Here is a 12,841-nt window from a genome sequence, read left to right on the forward strand (position 1 = left end):
ATATTCAGATGTGTGCAGTGCATTTTATGGAGGACTGTTTCCTGGTCCTGGGAGAGAAGACTACAATGCCGGCTGTTCTGACTCAGAGACTGTAAGTACATTTACATATTTAAAGAATTTGCTGATACTGATGATTATGATTCAAGTTTTGAGCGGTTTTTGGTATGTGTTGTTGTTTGTTGTTTCTTCGATCACAAATGCAGACATGGTTTTTTGTTTACGTGGCGCAACACAATGCGTAAAAAGACAGTATAAGTCATTATAATCTATAATTATGTCCACACTGGATGCAACAAATACCTCATTTATAATGGGTTTTAATGTTTGTTTTTCTCGTCGCTCCGGGACATGGCATCACAGTATAGTAAGGGCATAACATTTCCGTCACACACTTGAGGTATTCAGCCAATCACAATGCACTGGATAGCTGGCCAATCAAGGTACACCTCGCTTTTCAGAACTTTGAGCTCGCTTGAAAATCGTCACGTTTCAGAAAGGCGGGGCATAGAGGAGCAACAATAATGTACAGTATGTGGAAAATAATGTGTTTTTTGAACCTTAAACCGCATAAACACATTTCATTACACCAAATACACAAAATAATGTTCTTTTTAGCAACATCATTTGACCCCTTTAATTTTTTCCTAAACAAAACGTTAAATATATTAGGGGTGTGCGATATTGGCAAAAAAAATCTCAATATTTTCTGGGATTGAATCGATTGCGATAATTAAACAACATTTTGCTGAGTGTGTTATTGTGCTTGTATCTGATAAGGATAAGGTTGATAAGGACTACCGTGGACAGCTGACTCCTAAAGTTTTTGATATTCTGCATATTCTGTGTGGTGATCAGTTCACAGCAGTGATAGAAATTAATCTTTTCCACAAAGGTTAAATTGATTTTTACCTTTTATGGGCATTTTTACCTTTATAAAGCCTTTTTTTTTTTGTAAAAGTGTGTATAATCTTTTCAGTCAAATTCTTAACTTGAATCAGTCAATTAATATTATTGGTATTTTTATTGACAAAATTAATCTTTGCCATGCAAAGGAAACACAGAATCTTCATTAGTGGCATACATTTGCACGCTGTTTAACAGGGCTGGTCCGAATATTTTTTGAGCTTCGAAGCTTCGGTAGTAATGAACACTGAATATTCGAAGCTTCGGATCGAGGGGGCTGAACATATTCTTCTCTCTCACTGTATCTACACCGGACGCGAGCGGCACGGTGCGACAAAATACAATAGAACCTATTATGCTGTCTACACTAGATGCGGCGAGCACGGCTGACAAATTCCTGACAGTGAACTACTGCTGCGTTCTATTCATGACGTACTGACACAAATTTCAAATGATTTTCAACATTCGCTTTGTCGCGTCCAGTGTAGACAGACTTTAGAGGTTGCTCGACGTGACATGACAACGGTCACGCCCAGTGTAGACACGGTGTAATAAAGGCATGAATCTCTGTGTGTCTGTCTGTTTGCATTTTTATTATGTCGAGAACCGTTCATCCAATCGACTTCAGGCATGGAGTCTACAACTGGATGCGGCGCGGTGCGGCTGACAAATAGTGATGGCGAAGTGAAGCGATCTGAACCAGAGAAGCTTTCTTCACAATTGTATTGGAAGAAGGTTCATTACTCAAAGCTTTTTTTAAAACGGTTAATGCTGTGGCCATCTAGTGGTCATAAAAATAAATAACACCTTCCAAAGTGTTATGTTCGATTACAGCCAGTGGTTCTACAAATTATTTTTTTGTTTTTATTTTCTAATTTCATATTTTTAATATTTTTATGTAAATTAATGGGTATGTAAATTTATGAAAATTATTTTTTTGTTTTTAATTTCCAATATTGTAATATAATGTAAAATGGACCTTGCTGAGGTTCGCATTTTGGTACAATATGGACACACGACATGTTTAGAATTAATACATTTTTAATAAACCAGAAGTGGGCAGGACGTTATGCTCCGAGAACAGACACTGCACTAGTGATACAAAACATAACACACAGGCAATTCACTTTAAAACATAAAAATATTTATTCACACAACTGCCACAACACATTAAAATCTGTTGTAGCTTCATTGTCATACAGCAAAATAGGTTCATAATTCATAATTAGCCAGTGCAGATTGGTACTAAACCCAAATATAATGTTTGACGTCTTTCCCAGCTGTGTAATTTTTCCAATACAAATTAATCTTTGAATCGCCCCAAATAATTAACCGTATTGTCTAACCATAAATAATATGAGGAAGTGACTAAACTTGTAGGTTGTAACTGGTACAATATTGAACACACCCTCCCTCAGTCTTTTCATACTCCAAAGCATTCATGTGAAACTGTGAAAATGAATCTACAACAGAGTTCCATTCTCTGCAAGCTGCTTTGCAACATTCTGTTTATCATCTTTTCCAGCAGTACTAGCACTTGCCTCCGCTTCAACTCCTTCCACCATAAACACAGGCCACTCAGAGTCTCTACTGCCCTTCTCCATAGATTCAGACTGGATGCTGAGGTTCATGGAGGAGGGATCCTCATTGGTTGTAGTAACAAAGGTGCAGCCATCACAAAGTCCAAATCGCTTCATTCCCTGGGACACAATGCCTGAGAACACTTGACGACAGCCTTTGCACACAATGGGCCAGGTGGAGCGATGGACTTCAAAACATAAATATACATTAAAACATTTTGATAAGAATGATTCATGCTCTATACTGATACATTTATTCCATTTTGATGTTGATGATTCATGTTCTATACTGGCTGTCAATTGATTAAAATATTTAATCACAATCCATTTAAAGTTGTATTTTTTATTTTATTATTTTTTTTTTTCATGTACTGCATTTGTATTAATGCATTTTTTAAAGAAGCAATTTTCCAAAAACATATCTGTTGAATTGGGCAGCAGTCAGTTCATTAACACAGTTGCTTTAGACTTATGTAAAGCAATATATGTTATACAGCAAATCTTGGCAAAGTAACTGTTAATATCACAAAATGTAAACGTTATAACAACCCCAACTCTTTACAAAAGTGTTGAATCAATATCACAAGGGGACTCTCTATTGTTCCCTTTTACTCATATGTCAAAAATGCAAAACACAGAAAGAGCATGATTACAAACACAGATATAAGGCAATTTAGACACTGGTTAGACAAATGCCAAGATATCACAATCTGTTGACTCTTTTATGAACTCAAATGAAACCGTTATATAGTGAAAGTTCATGAGTAGGACCGTTGCCCACAACCCAACAGTCCTTCCAAGCCAAAAATAATAATAAAGATGATACTCAACAGTCCTTTCTGCTTTGGGGTAGGGATGAAATTTGAAGTCCTGATGAAAAAACAATGTTTGCCGGAGATGTAGCTGGAGGCTATTTTGAAGATCCCCCCTCGCCAAATTATAGTTTAAGGTTCACCACATTTACATTGTCCACCTTTATCCCTGAACCCCATTCAACAAGATAGTTCACAGGCCCCAACTTCCTTTTTATCTTCACAGGGCCCTCCCATTTAGGAGCCCATTTAGATGAAAAGAAATCATCGGCTTTTGACATTGGATGAGCACAGAGCCAAACCAGGTCTCCCTCTTGGAACTGTACAAATTTCCGTCGGGTATTATAATACCTGGCTTGTTTGACATGTGCTTTCTTCATTGCATTTAACGCATCCTGCTGGAGTTGTTGTTGTCTTTCTATGAGGGAATATCCTGATTGTCCCGAATTTTGAGGATAAGCAACAAGTTGTTCTAGGGGACCTTTCAGCTGCCTGCCCAGTGCTTGTTCTGCAGGTGAGTGTCCTGTGGTCTCATTGCAAGCAGTGTTAATAACAAAATGAAATTCAGCCAGCCACCTGTCCCAGTCATGATGGTTTTCACCTACAACGGATGCAATCATGGTCTTGAGGGTTCTGTTGACTCGCTCCAAGAGATTTGGTTGAGGATGGAAGCTGTTGATGAGCTTCCTTGTTACTCCCCATCTCTTACACATATCCTCCATTAGCTGGCTTAGAAACGGGGGCCCGCGGTCTGACAGTATTTTGGAATTTTGGAACTCCCCACCTTGTAAACACCTCCTCTTGCAGAATCTGGCAGATTCGATGTGTCTTGCTATCTCTGATGGGAAAAGGCTCTAGCCATTTAGTGAAATAATCAACTACTACCAGAAGATACACATTTCCCCTTTTACTTTTGGGAAGGGGCCCCATAAGGTCCACCCCTAACATGTACCCTGGCTCCTCCACCTCCGTGGACTGGAGTAAACCAGAGGGCTTGGTGTTGCTGGGCTTGTATTTCTGGCAGACTGTGCATTCTTTCACATACTTCCATAGATCTGTGCGCAATTCGGGCCACCAGGCAACTTCTAGCATTTTCAGAAGTGTCTTCATTCTTCCTAGATATACCTAGTGGATTGTTATGGAAGTAACTGATGAAAGTAGTGGTTAAAGTCTTGGGCACTACTAGTTGGTGCTTTGTATGTCCCAAAAAATCCTTCAAACTGGCCTCTCATCAAAAAACCACAACTTGACCCCAAAGAACTAGTTAATTATAGACCGATCTCGGAATCTCCCTTTTCTTTCAAAGATACTAGAAAAGGTAGTATCCTCACAATTATATTCCTTCTTAGAGAAAAATGGCATCTGTGAGGATTTCCAGTCAGGATTTAGACCGTATCATAGTACTGAGACTGCTCTCCCTTAGAGTTACAAATGACCTGCTCTTATCATACCTGATCGTGGTTGTATCTCTCTATTAGTGCTATTGGATCTTAGTGCTGCATTCGACACTATTGGCCACACTATTCTTTTGAATAGACTCGAACACTTTGTTGGCATTAATGAAGTGCATTAGCATGGTCTTTTAAATCGTTACTTATTTGACCGCCATCAATTCGTAGCAGTGAATGAAGAGGTATCATATCGTTCACAAGTGCAGTATGGAGTACCGCAAGCTCAGTACTAGGGCCGTTACTCTTCACCGCTTTACATGTTACCCTTGGGAGATATCATCAGGAAACACGGTGTTAGCTTTCACTGTTATGCTGATGATACTCAGCTCTATATTTCATCGCGGCCTGGCGAAACATACCAATTGAAAAAACACTAACGGAATGCATAGTCGATATAAAAAAAACTGGATGATGAGTAATTTCTTACTGCTAAATTCTGAAAAAAAAACAGAGGTGTTAATTATAGGGCCTAAAAGCTCTGCATGTAATGACCTAGAACGCTGTCTAAGCCTTGATGGCTGCTCTGTCAATCTCTTTCGTCATCAGTTAGGAACCTAGGTGTGCCTATTTGATAGCAACCTTTCCTTAGAAAGCCACGTTTCTAGCATTTGTAAAACTGCATTTTTCCATCTCAAAATATATCACTAAATTACGGCCGATGCTCTCAATGTCAAATGCAGAAATGTTAATCCATGCGTTTATGACCTCAAAGGTTAGACTATTGTAATTGCTCTATTGGGTGGGTTGTTCTGCCCGCTTAGTAAACAAACTCCAGCTTAGTCCAAAATGCAGCAGCTAGAGTTCTTACTAGAACCAGGAAGTATGATCATATTAGCCCGGTCCTTGTCAACACTGCACTGGCTCCCTATCCAAACATCGTATAGATTTTAAAATCTTGCTTATTACTTATAAAGCCCTGAATGGTTTAGCACCTCAGTATTTGAACGAGCTCTTGTTACATTATAGTCCTCCACGTCTCCGATCCGTTCTCAAAACTCTGGCAATTTGATAATACCTAGAATATCAAAGTCAACTGCGGGCGGGCAGATCCTTTTCCTATTTAGCGCCCAAACTCTGGAATAACCTACCTAGCATTGTTCGGGAGGCAGACACACTCTTGCAGTTTAATCTAGATTAAAGAACCCCATCTTTTTAACCTGGCCTTACACATAACATACTAATACACTTCTAATATCCAAATCCGTAAAGGATTTTAGGCTGCATTAATTAGGTAAAACCGGAACCGGGGAACACTTCCCCATAACCCCCGATGTACTTGCTACATCGTTAGAAGAATGGCATCTACGCTCATATTAGTCTGTTTACTCTCTTATTCCGAGGTCACCGTGGCCACCAGATCCAGTCTGTATCCAAGTCAGATGGTCACTGCAGTCACCCGGATCCAGTATGTATCCAGCCCAGTTTGTGGATTAGCACCTAGAAAGGACCTCTACAGCCCTGAAAGACAGCGGAGACCAGACTAGAGAGCCCCAGAGGACAGATCCCCTGTAAAGACCTTGTCTCAGACGACCACCGGGACAAGACCCACAGGAAACAGATGATTCTTCTGCACAACCTGACTTTGCTGCAGCCTGGAATTGAACTGCTGGGTTTTCGTCTTGTCAGAGGAGAACTGGCCCCCCAACTGAGCCTGGTTTCTTTTTTTTATTCCCAAGGTTTTTTTCCCCCTCCATTCTCTCACTGATGGCTTTAGTTTGGTTCCTTGCCGCTGTCGCCTCTGGCTTGCTTAGTTGGGGACACTTCATTTACAGCGATATCGTTGACCTTGATTGCAAATTATTGCACAGATACCATTTAAACTGAACTGAGCTGCATGATGAACATCACTGGAATTCAATGATGAACTGCCTTTAACTGTGATTTTGTATTATTGACACACTGTTTTCCTAATTAATGTTGTTCAGTTGCTTTGACGCAATCTTTTTTGTTTAAAGCGCTATATAAATAAAGATGACTTGACTTGACTTGACTTTGTACCTGCAGCAAAGGGCGACACTCTGTATAACACCCCTTGCTGGACTTCCCACTAGGGCTGTGCGATTAATCAAAATCGAATCGAAATCACGATTTGAGACGTTGTGATTTGCTAATCGCAAAAGCCTGCGATGTGGACGCGATATTACTCTGTTCCAGACATATGCATTACTGCCAGTCTTGAGTGGCATTCTTACTAACCAAAAGAGTGAGCGCACCTCCGTTCTCCCCAATCAGCACTGCTCTAGACAAGTGCGTAAACGCCCACCATTAAAAAAAGAAAGTGGAAGAGAGTGGGATTATGGCGTCTACAGGGTCAGATCAATAGTTAGGCAAGATAAAACTAAAGAAAAAAGTTATGTAAGCTTCAAAACGACAGACAACGAACAAAAAAGGTAATTTGCAAGAGCTGCGTCACAATGCATATCAAGAGCATCCCTTACTGCATGTTCGCTATTCCCAATTCAGAAGACTGCACACACAGCCTAAAAAGCCTGTTTTATACTCTCCGCGTCCACGAGTCCGCTAAGTTCTGCTATGGTAGGCGTGACATAAAAATCTTCATCATAGAGTGAATGCGGAGGCTCTGAGCGGATGACCGCATGCCTCTCACTTTTGTCCGCGCGGTCAGTAGGCTTCAAACGCACCATTGCACATGCGCAGGCTGTGTGAAGAAGCCCATTGCTACTCGAACCTGTACAATCCGTCAATTAAAGAATATAAAGACAGCCAGATGTGCAATAATACTGGGCAATTGTTTGTTCACGTTTATTGCTGAGCGGACCATCAGTGTACGCTTTCGGTAGTTTAAATGCAAGAAAGTCCGCATCCGCGCTGTCCGTGTGCGGCTACTGCTGGAGCCTTAAGGTCCATCTCGTCAACCGAGAGGTAGTTTTGGGTGAGTTAAAGGCCCAGGTCAAGGCAGCATGGTCCGTATACACAACAAATGGTACTCCCTCCAGGTAGTGGTGCCACTTTTTGACAACCCACACTACTGCAAGGCACTCTTTTTCTGAGGCTGAATAATTCGCCTCTGCTCCCCTCAAACCTCTCGAGGCATATGCAATCACCTTTTCTTCTCCACTGATGTTCTGGGTTAGAACTGCTCCTAGGCCAACTGAGCTAGCATCCGTCTGGACCTGGAAGGGTTGCGACAGATCAGGTTGAACTAGTACAGGGGCATGTTGCAGAGCGTGTTTGAGACTCTCAAAGCTCAACTGGACTTCTTTGGCCCATGTCCATTTCACCCCTTTTCTCTTAAGGTGGTTCAATGGGGCAGCCAGTTCAGCAAAGTGGGGAATAAACTTATGGTACCACCCAACCAACCCCAATTTTGTTCGAGTTAACTTTTACTCCCTCCTCGGAGTAAAATTTGGGCATTTCCTTAGGTTTAGGGTAAGATTAGCCTCTTTCAGCTTCTGAAAGACAGCTTCAAGATCTTTTATGTGTTGTTGTTGGCTTGGGGAGTAGAGAATAATGTCATCTATGTAAACGAAACACACACTTCCTCTTAGGAGCGGCATTTAATAGACAGAGCCGTAGTTCACTGACAAGCTACGCAATATCGCATTCATTATCGAAGGCGATTCATCTGCGATAATGAACACGATATTGCGTAGCTTGTCAGTGATCTACGGCTCTGTATATTAAATGCCACTCCATTTGAAAGCAGGTGATGGCGATTTAGCGGTAATCAGGGAACCGGCTTTACTAACGAAATGCACGTGACAATCACATGCGATATATCGCATGTGATATATCGCCCATCCCTAGTCATCATGGAACTTAATTCTATTACCAGAAATGGTTCTCTGTATGCAACTCCAGGGGGAGGTTAATAAGGACGGGCCTCTGGACACTCATCCCCCTCACTTGATGGGTTATCCATGATTCACAGACAGATACTTTTGCAAAAATATAAAATGTACAATATCAATCTTTAAACAGTATCTCACAAGAATTTGTTTCCCATACAGGCCACCATAATTAGAGACCTTAGATGCCACAAAAGTCCCCCTCAAACAAAAAAAATATTGGAAAAAGGCTCAAAATCAACATAACTTAAGTGAGCATAGTGCAGGGTTTTACTGTGGCAGTGTCACAACGTAGCTCTGTATGTAAATTTTATCTCCATATATACAATGCACTCGCATTAAACAATATACAGCAAATCTCAACTGTTTGTTTATATTCCTGCAAAATGTAAACTATTTTAATGCCCAGCTCTAGTCTGCTAAGTGCGACTATAAAGCATGAATTAAAATGAATTTTAGTAAAGCTGCTTTCAAACAATTAGTACTGTGAAAAGCACTATAAAATGAATTGACTAGAATAATTAACATTATTCAACATATAACATATCAAAAAGCATGACTTTTTTTGAGAGGTTCAATACTATGGAATGTTAGTGTTTGCATAAAAATTTTGTTAAAGTCTTTCTCTGTAATTCATTAAAAAAACTTAAGCTAAGTACAGCAGCAGGATTACTGTGTGTATTTAACACTGACACATGTTCTTAGTTCAACTTCTTTCTGTAGAACAAAAACAAACTGACTTATAGCAAGTTTGGTTAAATGAGTGCAATACTTTTAATGCAGTTAAACATTAACCTCACAAGCAAACTATTTACCTTTGCCTGCTCTACAGCAACACATTCAGATAATTCCCAAGTTATGAAGACTTACGGAAATGGCATGAGTGCGCAAATGTTCTTGTCGTGTGAATCGTTTGCCGCAGACCTCACAAGGATATGGCCTTTCTCCTGTGTGGCAGCGGATGTGCCTCTTCAAAATGCCCTTCTGTTTGGCTGTGTATGGGCAGAATGGACATTTGTGCAGCCTCCCTATATAAACACACACATATATTACAAAACAATTCAAAAATGATTCTCTGCATCGGAATATGCAAACTTCCATTATTCCATACATACAGCAGAAGAAAAGCAGTATGTGAACCAAGTAGTATGTCTGAACTCATAGTATACATAAATCAGTTAGCAAAAAGTACCTGGATGACTTACTAGTTTCTGTGAGATTCTGAAGTGTGATGACACTAAACTATCCCATGAGGCCATGGGAGAGGATTTATGAATGGCAGTCAAGTGACGAGTCAAACTGATGCCAGAGGTCACATGACAGTAAAAACATGTATGCAGTACATCCAAATTTCATTCCTACTACACACATTCATACTATATAGAACATACTTTTTTTAACATTCATGAAGCAAGTTTCAAACTAAATGTAGTAAGCAATGCAGTAAGCAATTTTGGACACAGTAATTGTTTCACTGTAGCAATTTTTTTCAGCATCTCTCACCTGGATCATCCCCATACCAGTCATTCTGAATCTCCATCCCACAAGGCACCGCAGGACCGAGCACATCTTCGCCACGGCCGAATCCACCAACGTACCCCAAACTCTGCGAAAAGTGTTCATTTGGGTTTGGGTTCATCCCTGCTCTGAACAGCACATCTGGAAACTGCTTCATCGGGCAATTAACAAATGATACGGAGGAGTGCTCAGTACTTGGAGCCGGGCTAGTGTTAACAGTTCTCTCCTCGTCCTGATTTGGGCCTTGATAAAGAGTCGTGTCTTTGGATTCCCGTGAAGATTCGCCCTCCTCATCAGGGTCATACTCTATTTTGGGATGCACCAAACCTAGAAGCAAACCTGGGGTGGATGAGTTGACTAAATCTGGGCCTGGACTGATCTTCAGTGGAACATTCATGGGAGGATGGTTGGGAAAAGCTCCTTGGGAGTTTTCGCCTTCGGAGTCTTTACTACTGGTGGCCACTGGGGTGCAGACAGCAGCCGTTGGGGCGTCATCAGGGCTGAGGGCCTCGGTGACCTGACAGGTCCTTTGGTCGGCATCGGAAGTGGATGCCACAGGAGCACTAGTGGCTGAAACTGGGTTTTCTCTATCATCCAAGTCCTTATGCCTATCCCTCTCCCTGTTACAGATCTCCAGGGAGGATTTGATGTAGCCCTTGCAAAAGTTCACCACGTCGGTCATCTGAAGGTAGCTCGCAGCTGACATTATTTCAATGACATTGTTGCTGCGCAGGTCCAGGCGACCCGAATACAGAAAGTCTAGGATGAAGGAGAATGCCTCAGCTGTGACAATGTCCAGAGAGGCCGTGCTGTGTCGCTGGCCATTGTCCTGCAGGTAATGCACCAGCAGTGTCCGAAAATAACCACTGCTGGCGAAGAGAATGTTACGATGTGCTTTAAAAACACGTCCCTCTACTATGATGCTGCAGTCACAGAAGAAGTCCCTCTTACGCTGTTCATTCAGCTCAGACAAGAGCCGGGACAGGTAGGAAGGAACCTCCATATTCACTGTATCACAGCCATGCGTTTCTCTGGAAGAACAGAGGTGAACGAATGAATCGATGATAACGAGAAAGCCATGCTATGAAATAATTCCATATTCTCAAACTGCTTTAACATTCACAAAGAGATGTTGGTGTCCTGTCCACAGAAATGTACCCATTTTTTGTCACACACCTGAACTATACCACATGGGTGAAGGTACACTACGATATGAAAAAAACCAAAACAAAACAACAACTAAACAATCACACTTACAAAATTTACATTTGCAGAAAGCATGTAAATAAAAAATGCATGTTATTTTTTATTTAGCACTGACCTGAATAAGATATTTCACATAAAAAGACATTTACACATAGTCCACAAGAGAAAACAATTGAATTTATACAAATTACCCCATTCAAAATTTTACATATATGCTTGATTCTTAATACTATGAACAAGTATCACAAAATAAAAAAATAAAAAAAAACGCTGTGGATCATCCAGGTAACAACACTGTATTAAGAATCATCAAGCATATGTAAACTATTAAACAGGGTCATTTTTATAAATTAAACTATTATTTTATCTTCTGGACTATATGTTAATATCTTTTATGTGAAAGTACTAAATAAAAATAACATGCAGTTTGCATGATCCTTCGTATTCTTGTAAAACAACTAATAGATAACTAATAACAGATACTGCAAAATGTACAAATTTTGACCACAACTATTCTGACCAGTGAAGCAGAAAATTTCCAGTTTCCATTTCAGAAGTCTGGCCACATTAAGATTATATATGAACATATATTGATATACAAACATTTAAGGTGTAATATATCACTGTTACAATAGTATCAAAAGTATCTGAACCAAATCGAACTCGCGCTACATGTCAGTGGTTATAATTTCTGAACAACAGAAATGCGATTATGACAATCGTTATGTTTTACAGCAGTGCATTTTAGTGATGAGCGAATTATAGGAAGCAGCAGCGAGCAATAAGAAAAAAAGCCCACTGCATCGTAACAAATCCAGCGCACTCGAAACAGCTTTAACAAAATTACCATTAACCTCAAATGCTAAAAAAATCAATCGTTTTTACTCACATTTAGGTGTCTGTTTTTTTGTTCTTCATGGTGGTCTTTTAAAAATGTCTCCCCGACTCCTTCCTGATTCCTACGTTGTACTTCCTTTCGCTGCCATAGCAGCGGGCGAAGTGTCGCTCCCTATTCCCTATGTAGTGTACTACGCCGGATGTCGGCCATTCGTTCACTGGTGTACACTTGTCGAAGCACTATTGCCCAAAATTCAACGCGAGAGAGACAGCGCGAGTGAGTCCTGTTCCTATGTCCCCACAAAATGCACTTAGGTTCAATTAAGTTAGGTAAGTAATGGTCAAGGTTAGACCCCATGCTGGCTATAGTTTTAAAACCTTTTTCTTAAATCATTTCTTGATTAAAGCAAATGAAATAAAGATAACAGCCTACAGTTTTTTAAGCATTTACCTTTATAGTTAATGACAAGTGTTTTGTATTATGAGTAGTTTTTTGTCTCATCAGTAACTAATTCATTGAGGCTGTAGTCATGCAAGACTGTCTCATAGACTGCCAAATAAATAACAGTGTCAATGTCCATAAAAGGTATGAAAGTCGTCATCAGAATACTCCATCTGTCACTTCATATACCCCAGATTGCACGTCTGATGGCAGATGGAGTATTCTGATGACGACTTTCATACCTTTTATGGACATTGACACTGTTATTTATTTGGCAGTCTAT

The 12,841-nt window shown here is 40.3% G+C and overlaps 1 protein-coding gene across 1 annotated transcript; it reads right to left on the bottom strand.

Moving 5' to 3' along the window:
- Positions 1-2,025: 2,025 nt before the first annotated feature.
- On the bottom strand, positions 2,026-12,496 carry LOC109111560 (zinc finger and BTB domain-containing protein 8B-like). Its single transcript, XM_042776866.1, has 4 exons — positions 12,169-12,496; positions 10,059-11,104; positions 9,426-9,583; positions 2,026-2,672 (listed from the first exon to the last, which is right to left on the bottom strand). The coding sequence occupies exons 2-4, from the start codon at positions 11,074-11,076 to the stop codon at positions 2,367-2,369; spliced, it is 1,482 nt and encodes a 493-aa protein (XP_042632800.1). The 5' UTR covers positions 11,077-11,104; positions 12,169-12,496; the 3' UTR covers positions 2,026-2,366.
- Positions 12,497-12,841: the final 345 nt, after the last annotated feature.

The sequence above is a fragment of the Cyprinus carpio genome, chromosome A19, assembly GCF_018340385.1.
Source record: "Cyprinus carpio isolate SPL01 chromosome A19, ASM1834038v1, whole genome shotgun sequence".
NCBI classification, from domain to species: Eukaryota; Metazoa; Chordata; class Actinopteri; order Cypriniformes; family Cyprinidae; genus Cyprinus; species Cyprinus carpio.

Excerpts from the sequence above, each read along its gene's own strand:
- LOC109111560 (XM_042776866.1), bottom strand. The coding sequence starts at position 11,076 with ATGGAGGTTCCTTCCTACCTGTCCCGGCTCTTGTCTGAGCTGAATGAA. Across the intron at positions 9,584-10,058 it reads CTGGTATGGGGATGATCCAG|GGAGGCTGCACAAATGTCCA; the intron begins GTGAGAGATGCT and ends GTGTTTATATAG. Across the intron at positions 2,673-9,425 it reads TGCGCACTCATGCCATTTCC|GTCCATCGCTCCACCTGGCC; the intron begins GTAAGTCTTCAT and ends TTATGTTTTGAA.